At 36.1% G+C, this 14,060-nt stretch overlaps 1 protein-coding gene across 2 annotated transcripts in view; it reads left to right on the top strand.

Annotated features, from left to right (window-relative positions):
* The first annotated feature begins 424 nt into the window (after positions 1–424).
* Positions 425–14,060, top strand: part of Edem3 (ER degradation enhancing alpha-mannosidase like protein 3) — a 79,383-nt gene continuing 65,747 nt past the window's right edge. For both annotated transcript variants that reach the window (XM_046462698.2, XM_046462699.2), the window contains exons 1-2: positions 425–786; positions 5,355–5,400. In XM_046462698.2, coding sequence (XP_046318654.1) covers positions 626–786; positions 5,355–5,400 — 207 coding nt within the window. In that variant the 5' untranslated portion in view covers positions 425–625. The remainder of the gene's footprint in view (positions 787–5,354; positions 5,401–14,060) is intronic.

Below are 14,060 nucleotides of genomic sequence, written 5' to 3' on the forward strand. Positions count from 1 at the left end.
CGAAGGAGGATGCCGCGGGGCGCTGGGGAGAGCGGGGCATACGGAGCCGTTTGCGCCCCGCAAAGACTACACATCCCAGGGTGCAGCGCGCCAGCCAGGGACGCAATTTACCGAGGAGGCCCGAGCAGGGATATGGGGGTGCGGGGCTCCACAGCGCACGCTGGGACTGGAAGTCCCCAGGTGGCGACTTGGAGGGTTGGAGGAGGGTCGGAGGAGGGTCGCAGCGGCGGATCCCTCCCCCGTCCCGCCTTTCGTCCACGTCTCACTTCTCAGGGCCAATGCGCTCGCCCGGCGCCGGCGCTGGCCCTCTCCAAGGCGGTCTCCATTGGTCCTGAGGCTCAACGCCGCGGCCCTACCCGGAAGTAGCGTTGGGGGAGGCGGTTTCCTAGACTACGACACCGGAAAGCTGGGGGAGGAGCTCCCTGCTGCTGAGGGCGGAGGGCGGTGGCAGCGCTGGCGCTGGGGACCGGCTCGGTGGCTTCAGCAAACAGTTTGGCGCCGGCGGCTGCCCGCCTCACTCCACGTCCCGCCCGCGGCACGGCTTGCAGCCCCCTCGCCACCGGCGTCTGGCGATGTGTCCCACGAACCGGGCATAGCAGCTGCGCGTGCGCGGAACCGCGGGGCCATGAGCGAAGCCGGCGGCGGCCGGGGCTCTGGGTCTCCGGTCCCCCAGCGAGCGCCATGGAGCCTGGTGGCGGCGACGGCCGCGCTCTGCCTGGTGTCGGCCACGTCCGTGGGGACGGCGGTGGCCGCGCCCATGAGTAGGGAGGAGAAACAGAAGCTTGGGTAAGGGTGCTTGGCAGCCTGGGGTGGGTTTCCTGGTGAGGCTGACCACAGGCGAGGTGCCTGTCATTGACACCCGGGCGCGCAGTGGCCTCCCTGTCGCGAGTGGAACAGCTGCTGCCGCGCGAGGACCTCGGAGGGGTGGACAGGGGTCCGGGAAGATGGGAACCGCTGCCCGCGACGTGACCTCGAGAGGCTGTCGAGGTGTCGCCCGGGCTGTCGGTGACATGTGCGGGCTCCTTGAGTCCAGCCGTGGTGTGTCAACACAGCTGCCATGTCAGTGACCCGTGAGGGGGCTACAGCCCGTGTAGCCGCGTGCAAGAGTCCTGCGGTTGCCTGCCCACAGAGGCGTGGTTAGATTTCTCGCCCAGATGAACTCCCAGCTGGAAAATGTTGCTGATCTCGCATTAGTTAAGGCTTACACCTGTTAGGGAAAAGGGACGTTCATTGGAGCTTTACAGATTTTACTATTTCCTTGCAGTGTTTTCCTGACTGCGATTTTCATAGTAGACTGTTTGATAGTATTAATCAAATGTCCTAAATAAGTGTACCTACTCACTGTACCCAGGGTTGTTTTATCAGCTTGAAAGTGTCATAAAACTATCAGTTGGATTTTCAGCATTTAATTTAGGCTCAGTAATGCTAATTGGCACGAGATTCCACATAAGCATAAGAAAAAAGCCGAGAACCAATAGAAAATGGGCGAAAGTATGAACAGTTAAGTCAGAGAAGAGGGACTGCAAGTGGTCAATAAACATGAAAAGTTATTTATTCAACCACATAAATGTAAGAGATGCAGATTAAAACAAGACAGCTGCTTTTGCCTAACAGATTAGTAAATACAAAACACAAGGATACTGTACTGTCTAATTACGACTTGGGGAAAAAACTTAATGGGAGTGTAAATGTGACTTACAGACTGTATCGCCTAAAATTAAAATTGTGCATACTGTTTGATTCATCAGTCCTACCCCTGGGATTCCGTCTTGGAGAAACAAAAGCACTGAAATAGATGTACATTATAAGAGAACTGTTCCTTGGAGGGAAATGCTTGAATATGTTGCATGTATTATGGAGTAGTATTCATGCATTAGGAAGAAGGAGGTGCGTCCTTAGAAGGCTGTTCAGGATGTATTCCAACACACACACACACACACATACATGCACACATGCACAAGCAAGTTGTGGAATAATCTATATATAGTACTATACCATATTTTTTAAAAAAAAATATTGTCTAATAAGATTTGAAAAAATGAAAAGATAATTATTTCATAGCGTTAGGATGAAAGGGAGGTGGAACCATCAGGTTTTAATTTATGTACTTCTTTATTTAAATGATTGCAAGAATCTATTTTAAATAAAATACCAATAAAGATCACAATGGAAAAAAGATAAAAGTATTAACTATCAAAACAAAATTACCCAGTAAACTAATTAGTGTCTTAAATTTTCTCAGTGAATTTAATGTATCATTGACAACTTTTAATGAATACCCCATTTTGTTAGTACTTTACTTGTGTTATCTCTGTAATACTATTATTTCATGAGTTGAATGGGATTTTCATTTTGTTAAGTGAAGAAACTGAGATTTAAGGTTAACTTGTTAAGAGTTGTGAAGCTAGTAATTGGTGGAACCAGTTTTCAAACCAAGGTCTGTCTGATCCCAGATCCCATCCATTTGGCACTTTCTTAAAACTTAGACATATGAAGTTGATTAAGGACCATAGGTATTTTATTTGACATTGTTCTTTCTCCTTAAAAAAATTAATTGAAAGGGTCATTGGATAACTCATTTTTTTTATTAGAATTAATTTTCAGCTGGAAAAATCCAACCAAATGGGCTTGAGATTTCAGCTCAAAATTTGAGATCAATTGCAAAAGTGAATTACAGTTATTTAGGCTTCTTAATTTAGATTGTCCTAGAGTAAGAGTAGAATAAGACTAGAGCTACAAACCACAAATATATGATGACTTTCCCCTTTGGAAACTTTCAGAATGTGAACTCTGATTTATCTGTGTGATTTTTTTAAAAAAGTCCAAATAAGATTTATAATAAAAAGACAAAGCCCTACCCTTTTCCCTGCACCCCAAACCAAACAGAAAATAAAAAACTGGGATTATTATGAATAGTAAGCAGTTGCTTGTACTTTGTGGATTATTTACCTGATCATAGTCTTATCTTTCATGGGATACATTGTTCTTTAATTTTGTTTCCAAATGTTAGGGCAGCTTTTGCTAATGCTATTTTTTTGTTTAAAAATGACTCTAAAACAATTCAATTACCATAGGTGTTGGCAGGCAATGTAACTTTAAAAATTATCTAAAATGAAAAAGACATGATTTTTAAACTGGAGATATGCTTTTCAATACATTTTTATTCAGCTGTTGAACAGATGTAAAATCTTATAGAAACAATTTTTCTGTTTAATATAGCAATTATTTTGTATTTAAATATTATTTTGTGTTTAAATATGTCTTTCTTAGGACTTGTAAGTCAGAGAGCAGCTAGATATTAAATATGTCCACTTTGAAGTACGTGTTGTGAAATTTGCTGATCACAAGAGATGCGTAAATGAAAGGATTGGAAAAATAGTGTGTCTTACTTGTAAGCAATCATAATTTACTCATAATTTTGAAAATTCAGTGCTAGCAAAGTTGGGTTAGCAAGTTAAAGCTTGTCATTTGGAACACTCCTTCCTAGGCACTACCATTTCTAGTTATAGCAATTTCTACTTCTTGGTTTTAATCATTTAAAAAAAATATTTTAGTTATAGACGGACACAATACCTTTATTGTTTATTTTTTATGTGGTGCTAAGGATCAAACCCAGTGCTAGGCAAGTGCTCTACCACTGAGCCACAACCCAGCCCCCATATTCTATTAAACCTATACAAATTCATAAAGAATGAATGTTTTAACCAAGTGAATACAATATTTCTAATGATGAGGTGTTGTTTTCCTTCTGTTACTGGGGATCCAGGACCTTGTGTGTGTTAGGCAAGCACTTTACCACTCAGCTACATCCTCAGACAGGATCTTGCTAAGTTGACCAACTGTTCTTGAACTTTGAATCCTCCCTCCCGTCTCAACCTCCTTGGTAGTCAGGGATTATAGGCCTGCACCTGGGTTTACTGATTGGGTGTTTTAAAATTATTATTATTCATTTAAAAAAATGTTTTCAGGGCTTATTCATATCACAAGTTTGAGTGTACCTGATTTTGCTGGTCTTTATAGACAGGGTCCAGAAATTAGGTCTTTTCTGTCTCCTAGGTTGTTTATTATCAGTATTTCATCATCCACAATTGCAATGACAAAAATAACAGTTGTATTATAATAGGAGGCAAAATAAAAATACTATCTATTTCTTTATACTTTTTCAGTTCTTGCTACTAGTAATTGGAATTTGGGGAAGAGTTAATAATAGATTGTTTAGCTATTGTCCTTTGTTAATTTTTGAGAGCTCTGACCTTGTCCTGGCCACAACATATACTCTTGTGGTTTTTCTAATAGCATTCAAGCCCCTGAATGTTGAGACACTGATTCCTTTTCCCCAACCTTATAAGTGGTTCTTTTGTTTTTGTTTTCTGTTATTGTTGTTGTTGTTATTATTTTGCACTACTGGGAATGTGCCTTACCACTGAGCTACATCCCCAGTGCTTTTTGTTTTTTGGGACAGAATCTGACTTAGTTGCCCAGAATGGCTTTGAATTTGCAGTCCTCCTGCCTCAGCCTCCCAAGTTGCTGGGATTACAGGCGTGTGCCACTACGTCTGGTTCATAGGTTTTGGTTTAGTAAATCTAGTGTGGGGATCTGAAATCCTTTTTAAATAGCCACCTTGAAGGTCTTGAGTGATGTTAGCTACAGCATATTAATGTTTTTGAGCCTTAGGTTTCTCACTTTACAGGTGAATACTATTTTTATAGGGTTTTTTGTTTGTTTGTTTAAAGGGAACAGAGTACATCATAAAATATCTTTTGGAAATGTGACAAACCATAAATATATTCTTAAACTAGACATTACTGCTTTTATTCATTTTATCTGGAAAGACATTGGCTTAATTAAATATTATTTCATATCACTATTCACACACACCCATCCCTCGCTTTTGGTAGGACACATAGGATGAATGATGAATGGTACCAATAATTATTTCTTTTGGAGCTCTCCAGCAGTATTCCCCCTTCAAGACACATATTAAATAATTATGTTAAGAGGTATAGTAATTGGTTTTCATCATCAGATTTCCTTCCCTCTTTCATCAAGATTCCTTCCCTCTGTTCATGGCACACATCATTTGCAGGTTTTTTTTTTTTTTTTTTTTTTTTTTTAAGGAAAAATTATAAGATGAACTTTTTGTCAATTACCAGGAGTAAAGTTTGACCCAGCTCTTTGCAGTGAGTTTATGAAAATTTATTTACTAACTGGTATATTTCCTGACTCTCTATGTCCCCGTCTAACTAAATATTTCTTTTGCTTTTTGTTTGTATACTTAGGGAGAATTAACTTTTTGTAACATGATAAATATAATGTATTTAACTTTTCTCCATTTCTGTGTTTTTTGAAATTAGGAATCAAGTACTGGAAATGTTTGATCATGCTTATGGTAACTATATGGTAAGTAGAAAGCTAATTTTTTCATTTATATAAGCTGATTATTATAAAGCACCATAACTGGGAATTTTGAAACCCACATTACTAGCACATTTTTTAAAGAAAGCTTTTATTGTGTGCATGTGAGCAAATATGTAATAGTGAGTTCCACCTTTATGTACAATTATAAAGCACCAATTAACAAAATATGGAAAAAAATTTTAAAAGATTTTAAAAACATCTGGGCAAGCATAAGCAACAGAGTGTGGTAGTTCTAAGTGAATGGATAGATATATCAAATAGGTAAGAATAAATTGAAAATCGCTCATTAAACTTTGTATTTAAAGTTTCCTTGGAGCTGGGCTCTGTGGAGCAAGCCTGTGATCTCAGTGCCTTGGGAGCCTGAGGCAGGCGGATCGAGAGTTCAAAGCCAACCTCAGCAACTTAGCAAGGCCCTAAGCAACTCAGTGAGACCCTATCTCTAAATAAATATATATTAAAACGGGGGGGGGGGGGAGGTACTCAGGATGTGGCTCAGTGGTTAAGCACCTTTGGGTTCAATCCCTGGTACTAAAAAAATTAAATAAAGCTTCCTTGGGCATTTTCAACAATGCTCATTGAGTGTTTTATATAACTAGATATTAGGGATGAAAACATGAAAAAGAAGTTAGCCGTGACTTTAAAGGAAATTCTTAATTTAAAAAACTTTTATTACTTTATATAATCTTTGAAGAAAACCATTAAAAGAGACAAATTGTATCACCTAGCTTCCATTCAAATTATATCCTTGTGAACTCTGAATTGAATACATTTTGCTTTCTGCTATACTAATCTATACTGTTTTAAAACTCCTTTAAAATGAAATATGGTTTCAGTTTTACAAGGTGAAAATTCTTGACATCTATTACACAATCTGTAGGGCAGATTTTAGAGTTTGAAAGAAAGTTTTGCATATAAATTTGTATAATTTTAAGTGTTCAATCAAATTATCTTGAGAATTACTTTTCTTTTTTCTTTTTTTGCAGAGCTAGGGATCAAACCCAGGGCCTCTGGCATCCTAGGGAAGCAGCTTTACCACTGAGCTACATCCCTAGCCCAAGAATTACTTTTTATAACCTTGTTTTCACATTTAAAAAATATGTCCTAGGCGTGGTGGTACATGCCTATAGTCCTAGCGGCTTGGGAGGCTGAGGCAGGAAGATCGAGAGGTCAAAGCCAACACAGCATGGGCCTAAGCAATTTAGTGAGACCCTGTCTCCAAAAGTAAAAAAGCAGACTGGGGATGTGGCTCATTGTTTGAGGGCCCCTGTATGGATTCAATCCCTGGTACCAAAAATGAAATAAAAATGTTAGCAGATTTTCTTTTATGATTATAGTCTTTAAAATGTAGTTGGCAAAAGTTTGGCAGGGAGCTAAGTAGAATTTTGTTTTCAATATTTTTCAAGAGGTATAGTTCTTTGAATCCATTTTCGTTATATATCAACCAAATATCTTCATACGATAACATCATTATCGTTGATGAACATCTGAGTATATGTACTTTGTTTTTGTCTTTTTAAAACATGTTTTACATTTGATAATCCTTGTTCTCTCTTATATTGCTCATTTAGTAAGAGGACATTTTGACTTCTTAATATTTTAGAATATGATAGTAATTAAGTTTTTGGATCTACATTGAAAACAAGAGTTTTAAGTTTATTTTTAGACTTCAGCCATTCCCTTAATATTTTTTTGAAAATTATTTATACCTGCTTAATTCAGTTTGGATAAAGCATAGTTTAACAAGTCTAGGCTAATGATTTTGAGAGGGGCAGGTAGATTCATGCTCTACTCCCCAAATCGTAGTCATCTCATAAATGTAGACTTTTGGTTAGAAAGTCGAAAAAAGTATTTAACTAGATAAATTTACTACTTCTTACTAGGAATAGGAGCTTCTCTTTATAAAGCTTGATACCTTTAATATCTTGTGTCTCTTAAACAACAGAAAGTTATACCAATACATTTTTTTTCTCACCATAGAGTATACTTAAATAATGAGTTTGTGACAAAGCAGGTACTGAGGGCAGCCTTCAGCTAACTTTTTGGCCGAGTTCCTTTTGTAATCTAACCAGGTTAACTTTTTGCTACAACTACTTATGAGATTTAAGCTAGAGAGATTTCAACTCCAAAGACTGGGAATTTCTGAAAGCAGCCTCTTCCATATTTCCAGTGGGCCATACTCATTGCAATTCATTTTTAAATGTTCAAATATTTTACAATCTGCATGACTCTTGCATTGTCCTCATGTTAGGCTCAATCTGTATGAGGTATGTAACCCAAGATTTAGTCTAGAGTTTATCCTTCCCCTTTTCAAGTTCTCAACTGATATGACACAGTTCTAAAATATTAAAGAGAATCCAGGTACCTTTTAATTGTTATTTGAAGTTACTTGAAAAGTTTTTCTAGTTTCTACATTCAGAAACACTGTTAGCTTGTTACCACGCAAAAATGTATTAGTTTTAGGGTTAGATGGTTTTGAGTTCAACTTCTGAGTCTGCTCTTCACTAGTTTAGACCCTAAACCTATCATTTAACCCCTTGGAGCCATGTCTTAGTGATGTCAAATGGAGGTGATTACAAAGTACTATTGTAAACAATAAGATTTTTTAAGAACAGAGACTCTTTTTCTTTATTTTTAATTTTTTATTTTCTATGCATTGAATGTGGAATATAAGTGCTTATTAATTTTTTTAAAAGTGAATTATTGGTAAAGATAAAATCAAGTAATGTTTATTTTTTGTATTTGAGTATTACACTCCATATTTGCCTTTTGCAAAGAAATAATAACTTTCTTCAAAATATGAGTTTATGGCCAGGCGAGGTGGTGTACACCTGTAACCCTGGTGGCTCAGGACGAAGAGGCAGGAAGATTGCAAGTTTGAGGCTAGCGTCAGCAACTTATCAAGGAAGCCCTATGCAACTTAGTGAGACCCTGTCTCAAAATAAAAAAAATATAAAGGACTGGGGATGTGATGTGGCTCAGTGGTATAGCACCCCTGGGTTAAATATCCAGTACCAAATCAATAAATAAAAATACAAATTTATGAGGTTGGGGATGTGGCTTAGTGATGGAGCATTTGCCTGGCATACTTGAAGCCCTGGGTTCTATCCCCAGTAATTAACACACACACATACTCTCTCCCCCTCTCCCCCTCTCTTCCTCTCTTCCTCCATCCCCCCTCCCTCTCTCCCTCTCTCCCTCTTTCTTGGGTTCCATTCTCATTACCCCCCCCACACACACACACATACACACACTCATGTTTATGGTGAATTTGGGGTTCTTAAATCTCCTTACTTTGTAATTGTCAGTTGCTTACTCTGCTAAAGTGTAAAATATCTGGTGCATGGTGGGCTTTTAATAAATGTTGATAGCTTTTCCTCATTTCATAGTTTTTCTTATATTCTCTGGCCTAGTCTGTAGTTAACAGTTCCTTTAGCCTTCTTAGTTCCCAGGAAAACAATGGTATTTTCCAAAGACAGGCAACATAATGTAATTAAGAGCAAAAGCTCTGGACTTGGAACAGGATACCCTGAGATGGCTCTGCCACCTACCAGCTGGGTTACAATGGGAAAGTTACCTAATCTCCCAGAGCCTGTTTCCTCATCTCTGTGAAATAGAGACAATGGTTTGCAAGCCTTACAGTGATAGGAAGTGCTATGCAAGAATTGACTACTATTCCTCACAACTGCTACTGATAATAGCTCTATGTAAGAATTTACTACCTATTCTACTAACAACTGCTAATAATAACTACTACTATTATTATTATGTATCCTCTGCCTGAGATTGATATTGCCCTCTAAAATTCATTTAAGCTTTAATTCTGAGCTTTTTCTTCAGATTGTACAGAGAAGTTCCTTAAAACACATATATTCTTTCCTGTTCTGGGCATGTACCCTTTGAGTTTACTTTTTATTTCTGGTCATGAAATAAAAGGTTTTCTTCAGTTTATTTCTTAATAAAAATGTCCTGCCAGCTCTTGGTAGATTATTATATCTCTGCTATCCCTGGAGTTACATTCAGGAATTTTCTGATCTCATCAATTATTGGCATAATCATTAATATTGTAATGATTGACACATCTCTAACCCTAATCAGAATTCAGTTTATCCACAGTGAGTTGCACAGATGGCTTTCTCTTTTCCCAAAATAACATGAAATTTAACATTTATTTTGGCAAATTTTGTGTAACCTTACTTAACCCCAGACTATAGTCACTTTAGGGCTCCTAGTAGCATATTTTTGAATCTTTATGCTAAGTTCAGTTCACAGATTAATGTAGATGACAAAATGACATGTATTTGGAACACACAAATGTAGAACCTTTTTGGATCTTAACTCTAACATGGTATTTATTTCCCAGTGTTTTTCCTGACTACTATAGAAACTCTCTTAAGCAATAACTGCACTTGGTAGAGCACTAAGTATTACAAGTAGACTTGGAATGAATTGGTAAGCACAGTGTCCATTAACTAGTAAAATCATAGCTAATGCTATAACCACTTTTAAGTTTGATTTCGTAAAAGAAATAGTTGATTAATGTTTATTGTTGAACCAGAGAAACTGTTTTTAACTATACAGTTAACTTAATGCCAGTTCTGTGGCATTAAGTTCATAAGTTAACTTAATGCCAGTTCTGTGGCATTAAGTTCATTCACATTGTTGTACATTCACCTGGAATTTTTTTCATCTTCTCCATCTGAGACTATACCTGATGTTTCTTTTTAATAGTTTGTTCATTAAAAAGAATAATCTGGCCAGGCATGGTGGTACACACCTATAATCTCAGTAACTCAGGAGGCTGAGGCAAGAAGATAGCAAGTTTGAGACCAGCTTCATCAATTTAGTGAGGCCCTAAGCAACTTAGCAAGACCCTGTCTCAAAATTAAAAATAAAAAGGGCTGGTGACATTGCTCAGTGATTAAATGTACCTGGATTCAATCCACAGTGCAAATAAAAAAAAATCTGTAAACAAAGTATTTTAGAGGATATAAATTTATATTTATCTCTTTGTATAAACCATTGTGGGATTATCATGTATTAGTCATTGTTCCTTGACCTCTACTTTTGGAGCATCCTAAAACCTCACCAAACCTATACAAGAATGCTGTCATATTAACTCATAATGTTTTTTAATTATACTCTGGTACCCCAAATAGAGTTTTAATTCAGGAGAACTAGATCTGTTTAATTAATATAATTTAGGTATGATTTATGAGCAGTAAAGTTCCAATTTTAAGTGCACAATTCTTAGTTTGACATTTGTATGTAATTATTTAATTACCACCATAATCATGATATAAAACATTTCTATCATCCCCCCAAATTTTCTTTGTGCTCCTCTGCAGTAAATTCCTTTCCCTCACTTCTGACCCTTCCAAATGTTGCTTCATTTTTTTTTGTCACAGTAGTTTTCCATTTTCTAGGATTTCACGTTGTCATACAGTATATAGTCTTTTGATACAGGTTTCTTCATTTAGCATGATGCTTTTGAGATTTACTGATATTGGTGAGACATCATAGTGTATTTGTTGCTCAGTAATGTTCAGTTGATTTTGATAGAACACTATTTGTTGATGAGTATTTAACTTGTTTCTGATATTATTATAAAACTGTTATGAACTCGAGAGTGCAAGTTTTTGTGTGGACATATGTTTTCATATATTTTCCACCTAGGAGTAGAACTACTAGGTCATATGTAAATTTAACTTTATAAGAAACTTCCAAACTTTTCTAAAGTAGCTGCAATATTTTGTGTTTGCAACTGGCAGTGTATGAGTTTCAGTTACTAAATGTCCTCTAAAAAACTTGGTATTTTTAGTCTTTTTAATTTTACCATTCTAGTGGATGTATAATGTATGACTTTAATTTGATTTTTCCTGATGTATAATATGTTGAAAATCTTCCCATGTGCCTATTTGCTATTCATATATCTTTTCTAAAATATTTTTCCTAGTTGTAGATGGACACAATACCTTTATTTTATTTATTTATTTTTATGTGATGCTGAGGATTGAACCCAGCGCCTTAAGCATACTAAGCAAGCTCTCTACCACTGAGCTACAATCCCAGCCTCTGTATCTTTTTTGATAAAGCGTCTGTTCACATCTTTTTTTCCATTTCAAAATCAGGTCATTTGTTCTGTTATTACTAAGTTGTAAAGATTATCTATCAAGTCCAATTTATCAATTTCTCTTTTATAATTCATGCCTTTAATATCTTACCTAAAAAAATTTGTCTAGCCCAAGATCACAAAGTTTTTCTTTTCTTCTTATAGATGTTTTATAATTTTAACTTGTTCATCTAGATTTATATCCATTTTGAGTTAATTTTTTGTATATGGTATGAGGTAAAGGTGGATTTACATTTTTTTTTCCTATGAGGCTATCCAATTATTCTATCACCATTTGTTAAAATTAATATTCTTTCCCCACTAAATTACCTTGATACGTGTGTGTGTGGGGGGGAGGGGGTAAACAATCCATAGACCATTTGTATGCACATGTGGGTCTCTTTGTAGACTCTGTATCTTGTTGTAGTGATCTAAATATCCTTATACAATATCTCATTGTCTTGATTATTATAGCTTCATTTTGAGTTCTAAACTCAAGCAGTGTTGATCTGTCAGTTTTGTTGTTTATTTTCAATATGGTTTTGGCTATTTTAGATCCTTTACATTTTCACGTAAATTTTAGAATCGCATTGTCAATTTCTATTTTAAAAAGTCCTTTGAGCTTTCATGTACAGTTTAAATCTGAGAATCAATTTAGAGAGATTGATTTCTTAACAACATTGTCTTTTAATCCATTAATATAATGTTTCTGTCTCATTATTTAGGCCTTATTTAATGTTCAGGCCACATTTTGTAGTTTTAAATGTGCAGGTCTTTGTGTAGCTTTTGCTAAATTTATCCAAAATATTTTGTATTTTGATGCTATTGTAAATGATAGTTTTCTAATTTCAATTCCCATATTCCCATTAATATTACACAGAAATGCAGTAACTTTTGTCTTCTGACAGACTGAGCTTGTTGTTTCTAGTAGCCCTTTGGTAAATTCCTTAGGATCTTCCATATGGTCAGTCATGCCATCTGCTACGGCAGTGGCTTGGACCTCCAGTAGCATATTGAAGAGAAATGGTGAGATCCTTGCCTAATTCATAATTTTAGGGTAAAAGTCTTTCACTATTGAGTACAGGTTTAGATGTTGGGTTGGTTTTTTTTTTGTTGTTGTTGTTGATGCGCTTTATCAACTTAAATTCCCCTCTATTCCTGGAATGAGAAATTTGATCATAAATTTTGCCAGATGCTTTTTCTGCATCTATTGTTATAATTTTTTTTTAAAAAACCCTCTTTGCACGGGTTCTAGTTGTAGATGGACATAATATCTTTATTTTATTTATTTTTATGTAGTGCTGAGGATAAACCCAGTGCCTCATACGTATGAGGCATGTGTTCTACCACTGAGCTACAGCTCCAGCCCTTGTTATAATCTTTTTATTCAAAAAATCTGCTAGTAGCAAGACTTTATTTCATTATTTATTATTTTTTTCATATAACAATATTATATCAGTTTGATTTATTTTATTGACCAAAACCAAATTGACTTTAAGATATATTAAAGAATTTGGAGACTTTTGTTTTCATCTAAATTTGAATACAAACTTGAAATATAATTACATCTGTAGTGATTAATTTAAAATCATATGAGACAACTCCAGTTTTTTTTCTTCTCAGTAGAGAAACATTTCATGAAATAGGATTCCTTAAAGGACAACAAATATTCAGTGTAGGAAGTTAGTCAAATAATTTAGATAAGTGAATTTCTAAACACCTGAAAAAATTGATAAATGAATATAAGTGATAAATAGAAAAGGAGTGGAATTGAAAAGACAATTGGTAGATTGTGCAGGTGCAGTAGCTAGGTGCAGTAGCTAGTATGTTTGTTAGTTTTTATTTATTTTTGTTGTGTTTTTATTTTAAGAAGGAGTATCTTAGCTGCCTTAGGGAGGAAGGATATTTAACAATGAGGATCTGGAATAAAACATTAAAAAGTGTATGTAACTATTGAAAATAAGCATAACTGGTATTTCCAACAATTTTTATAATTAATGATTTTTTAAATTATTGGTTTTAGTAGAATAAAACCTTTTCTCTTACCTAATTTTAGAATTTATTTTACTAAAAAGTAAGTTTTTGATGTTGCTTTGATTGTTTTAGATCAGTTTGTCACCTCAAGGCCCTATTAAATTTAAGTCTGATGTGGAGAATCTACTGTTTCTTTATAATTTACTTTTACCCTTTTGCTTTAACTAGGCACATGTTCTACTTAATTTGTATAGGACTTTTTTATCACTCGTATTTTATTTCTGAGTGGTGGTTATTAAATGTTTTCGTGGCTCTCAGTCATGTCTGGAAGCACACTGTGAAGAGGAGATACTACTGTACTTGGGACAGCCAGGATGTTTGAAGTCTCTGTTTATTTGCCACGTATGCATTACTTTCTGGAGCCCTCTCTAGTTTGCTTTGTGGTTAACTCAAAGAAAAGGGTGTGGTTTTACTTTTATCCTTAATCTTGAAACAAAAGGACATAAAATATTTTCATACGTGGCTCAAAACTCCTTTATGTGATTGTTATGATTTGCTT

The sequence above is a fragment of the Marmota monax genome, unplaced genomic scaffold (assembly GCF_021218885.2).
Source record: "Marmota monax isolate L192 unplaced genomic scaffold, Marmota_monax_Labrador192_F-V1.1 WCK01_AAM20220418_F8-fsc00250, whole genome shotgun sequence".
In the NCBI taxonomy this organism is placed as follows: Eukaryota; Metazoa; Chordata; class Mammalia; order Rodentia; family Sciuridae; genus Marmota; species Marmota monax.